This window comes from Arachis ipaensis, chromosome B03, assembly GCF_000816755.2.
Source record: "Arachis ipaensis cultivar K30076 chromosome B03, Araip1.1, whole genome shotgun sequence".
Lineage (NCBI taxonomy): Eukaryota > Viridiplantae > Streptophyta > Magnoliopsida > Fabales > Fabaceae > Arachis > Arachis ipaensis.
In genome coordinates, this window is record NC_029787.2 from 15,091,656 (window position 1) to 15,096,565 (window position 4,910).

The following is a 4,910-nucleotide window of genomic DNA, read 5'->3' on the forward strand; positions in this document are numbered from 1 at the left end:
TTAGAACAGTATTAATACCTCTGTAAAGTCATCATCTGAAACTTTCAAAATAGGTACATCATTTAGCTCATTTGAAAGTGTAAGCAGAATCTCTCTGTTGATTTCATCATTCTTTGGTCTGTTTATTCCTGTGGTTGATGCAGACACAGAAAGTCAACATATGCATATTGTAATATCTGCTAGCCAGTAAAAGGAATCAACATTCTGCAGCAATGTGTTATGCTATTAGGGAACAAATATTGTGATCAAAGATTTAGATGTTATACCTCATTTTATATTTCATTTCCCAATAGTTCTTGTTCTTTAAATTATTAGTTATCTTTTTCTTGCATATTTTACCATAAGCAATCTTCTGCAGCTCTTCACTATAGAGCATACCTTCAATGCATTTATATGAGAGCACTCTAGAAATAAGATAATCAAACAAGGACCTTAGGTAGAGTACTAACGTTTTACATACAGTAAAATTAACTAGTAACCACTATGATTGCATTAAAAATAAATAAATCAGAAGGTTGTCCCTTTGTGACCAGTAACTTCTGGCCATCCCAAAAACAATTACCTAGTACTTGCTCAAGCTTATGTGAGTTTTTCTGAAATATTTCATATGGATTAGTTCTGACTCTTACAAAACTTCCAATCACTTTGCAATCAAATTTTTCTGGTTGCTTCAAAAGTTCTTCGACCAAACTTCTCTTCAGATACACAAGCTTGAGGTTTGCACTGACAATGGCTGCAAAACAGCTTTTCTGCTCTTCTAAATCTACATTCTTATGAGAGTGTGTACTCGAAATCAATTTTCTCTTCCTTGAAAGATTCAATCGTTCATTGGTATCCCTATCTTCTGAAGTAATACTGGTATCAACCTCCATGTCCTCAGAGTTATCAGAAAAATGCTTTGCGAGAAGCTTATATATACTGTTCCTATTCACTGATTTCCTCCCAAGTAAAGACCTTAATTGTACATCACAAAGCACCTTTCTCTTCTTCTCGGGGTCGAAAAGCTTGTTCTCTTTGCAGTAGTCCATGATGATAGAAGCAACCTCTTGTTCAGAAAATTCCCTGCTCGTGTCTTTACCAACACTCTGAAGAAAATCCATGAGAATTCTTGAACACCATCCAATAAACTCCATTTGCTTATCTTTCAGCTTTCCATTTATTGATTTTTTCTTTTTGACGCACCTCTTCTTTTTCTTCCCCTGTTTAACTCCAGCAGTGTTATACAGATCATTGTCAGAAACTATAAAGTCACTCCCATCAGATTCTCCAATATCATCTTCCCCTTCACCAATTTCGTCTAGACCAACATCAGACTTCGAGTTTTTACCACTCTTCAGGACCTTATATGCTTTAGAAACATGCTGTGACTTCAGCCCTTCCTTTCCTTTGATATTTTCATAATATTCTGAAAATAAGCATTCATATGTACTGGGATCTTTGAAGTCTACCTTTCCCTGTTATTAGGGGAAAAAAAAAACACATAAAAATATGTGACAAGAGAAGCATACAAGAATGAAGAGATAAAATTGATCGGAAATCATACCAAATGAGAATGTGCAAGAGAGGAGGAAAAGAAAAAGGAGGGAGGGGATCAAATAGCACATTTTTTTATGATCAATGAGAAAAATATTAAATTTGTTACATAACGAAGTAAATTCCACAAGAGTTGCATCAGAATTTTATTCAGCCGCATGAAACTTTTTGTTCATGTCAGAGTTCAATCCAAGATTCAATACAATAATTCCCTACTTAAAGTTTAATATAAAACTGAGACTTTTGTAATTTCTACAAAATGTAAGATTTTGGATACTAAATCTCCTTTCACGTAAGCCATATGAATATAAATATATAGTATCGAGTTAGTTCCTGTTTCACATTAAGGGTGAGTTTGTTTCAGCCCTTTTTCTTTTACTGAAAAAATCAGTTTCACATACTTCTATAGCTTTTGATTAAAATTAATTTTCAGCTTTTTTCAACTATATAAAAAAATGAGTTGTAAAATCACTTTGAAAAATAAAAAATCAGAAACAACCGCACCCTAAAACAATAAGCCAATAATGCATCCCTTTTAAAGGCTGCATTATTATTGTCTCAGCATAAAAATCCTGCATAATTAGTATAAACAAATTCTAAAATGTAAAAAACTAAAAACACACAAAAAGAAACAAATGGACCTTTTGTTAACTTTGTTTTCAAACTTTTTAAGATTTCTTCCTTTCTGAAGTATCAAAAAATTTTAGGATTCTAAATACTAGTTAGAACCTTAGTGGCTATATCTTACTCCATCAGAATCAATGTCAACATTTTCTTCAATTAGTATTGCAAGTTTTATGCAGTGATGACAGAGTCCTTTCTTCCCATTGATAACTACAAACTCAGCATCACATAGGCAGCGCCCACAAACAGCATTTGGGCAGCAAAAGCATCTAAACTTGGAGGCTTTCTGGCAAAGTGAGCAGATATGTGAATCTGCAAAAAGAATTTATCTGGAAGTCATTTAATGCCGAACGGACTAACATACATTTTAGCATACCATCTCAAATGAATTGCCAAGCATACATGAAAGCACATTTCCTCATGACAACAAAGACATGTTCTTCAATAACACAAAGCTCTGCCGGACTACCACCTCGTTAAGAAAATAAAATACACTACATATGCCATCTATGAAGGTTTAAGACATATCGAATACCAAATGTTTTAAAGGACGTCTGAGATATTCAAGATACGCAAGTTCGATGGTAAAGATTGAGTTAGACATAAGCATCTGCAGATTAAAATATTATGGTAGGAAATGACATCTTCATGTTGGAATCCATTGCAAGAATATGTACCATTTGAAAAAAAATGAATAACTAAAGAAAGAAAGAAATGCGTTCGAATACCTTGTATAGACCATAGAGATAAAGTGAAGCAGCTTACCACAAGTAAAATTTGTGTCAGCCTCCAAAAAGGAATCATCTTCCTTCACACAAGAAGGATGATAAGATTTAAGGCAATCCCTACAAGAAACATGGGTTAACCATCAAAATGGAAGTTACTCACAGAACAAAGTGTACCTTTGTAAAATGTTCCTAATCCAGATTCATCATCATTAACAAGCATACTAGTGACAGTGATGGCCAGGCTTGGTTAGACTATATTAGATATTTCCAAGTATACTACAATATCAAAGTTTACTACTTATTATTTACGATTAAGACAAACTAGGAAATTCTAGTTTTCTCCTATGCTTAATGAGAAAGATGAACCTCGGTGTATTTAAAAAGAAAAATAAAGGAAAAAACCCTAGATCATCAAAGCAATTATTTTAGCACGGAAATAACCATTGATAACTCTGGATCATCAAAATAACGGAAAAACTTTGTGCATGCTAAAAAATGAGCAAAATCATGGATTCTCATTTAACCAAAACAAAAATGAAACAGCATCTAAATAATTTATGTTGCTGAGCTTACCCATAATCGCACACCCTCATCAACCCACCATCCTTGCACACAAAACACCAATCTTCAGCAACTTCCTCCTTTTTAATTTTGGATCTTTTCCCCATCTTATTTCAGGTATCAACTCAGTTCATCAGCAGTGCTTTACAAGAATCCTGTACAACACAGTTTGGAGAAACCAGAAATGAAGAGACCAGGGTGCATTATGCATTGCACTTAAAAGCAAGCCCCAACAAAAAAAAAAAAAATTCTTTTTTCTTTTAGAGAAAGTATGAACCTTTGAGAAACATGCAAATGTGAGTGATGACATTCACCAAATTCGAAAAGGCAGAAGAAATTCAAATTAAGAAAATAAACATGCGAGGGTTTGTTCAAAAAAAAGGGGGGAAAAAAAAAATCACGGTTGCCAGCTGAGCAAAGCTTACTTACATTAAGAGGTATAAGAGAGTTTGCGTGTTGAAGCTGAAGTGATGGTGTGGCGCAGAGTGTGATCCTCCTCCTCTTCTTATTCTTCTTCGAAAATCGAAACAGTGATGGTGAGTGAGTGAATGTTGTGTCAACACCTAACACCCCCGAAAAAGAAGAAAAAAAAGTGTACGGAGGGTGGTTTGTTGGGAGCACCAAAAAACAGAAATAGAGAGAGAGGACTCACTCACATTGGTGAGTAGTGAAGTGCATGCTGCCTGATGCGCATTAACAATCAACTATAGTTAAACCCGAGCATGTTTTTGTAGAAAGATTACACATACAAGTCATTATAATTTATTATTTTTTATTATTAATATTTAAAAATATGAGATAAAATAAGACTTTAAATTATTAAACTAAAAAAATTAAATTAATGGTTAAGTAATGATCAAAATTAATAAATTTTGATAACTCAATAACATTATTTTTAAATAAAATAATTTAAAATAGCAAATTTCAAACTAACCAAGAATAATGTCATGATCTTGAACATGCATTAATAATCATCTGTTAAGACTTAAAGAGTTAAGATCAACTCAGTCTATTAATAAAAAAAATTAAGAATAAAAAACGAAAAAAAAATAAAATTTTGGTAAAAATACTCTTCATTAACACTTATTTCTTATTACAAATAATTCTTACATTCACAATTCAACTTTTACCTTTATTTAGCAACCGAGCCATCATGAAAGAAAAAACTCATGAACATTTTTCTGGGGATTTCTACCTAAGTGATTGACTAAGTGCAACAAAGTACAAAAAAAAAGTCAAAACAAGAGATAAAGTTATCTGAATAAACCGGTTGAATGCATGAAGATCCAAGCTGAAGAGAATATTGACAAGAATGTTGTGTCTAAGATTTCTTATAAGGAATCGCCGTTGACCATGCCGGAAACATGGAAGGAGATCCCTACTAACCCTTATGAGAGTGTTGCGGTTGCGAAGGACGATTCCGACCCTGAGAATCGATGATACAAAGAGGATGATGATCTCTCC

General features: G+C 33.3%; 1 protein-coding gene across 4 annotated transcripts in view; it reads right to left on the minus strand.

Moving 5' to 3' along the window:
- Positions 1–4,144, minus strand: part of LOC107632579 (uncharacterized protein At5g08430-like) — a 6,746-nt gene extending 2,602 nt beyond the window's left edge. Inside the window, exons 1-6 of one of the 4 annotated variants that reach the window (XM_021118274.1) lie at positions 3,876–4,144; positions 3,459–3,601; positions 2,923–3,002; positions 2,282–2,469; positions 563–1,454; positions 19–128 (exon numbers count right to left, since the gene is read on the minus strand). In XM_021118274.1, coding sequence (XP_020973933.1) covers positions 19–128; positions 563–1,454; positions 2,282–2,469; positions 2,923–3,002; positions 3,459–3,553 — 1,365 coding nt within the window. In that variant the 5' untranslated portion in view covers positions 3,554–3,601; positions 3,876–4,144. Of the gene's footprint in view, positions 1–18; positions 129–562; positions 1,455–2,281; positions 2,470–2,922; positions 3,003–3,458; positions 3,602–3,875 lie in introns of those variants that run through there. The other 3 variants (XM_021118273.1, XM_016336243.2, XM_021118275.1) reach the window with 3 other exon arrangements.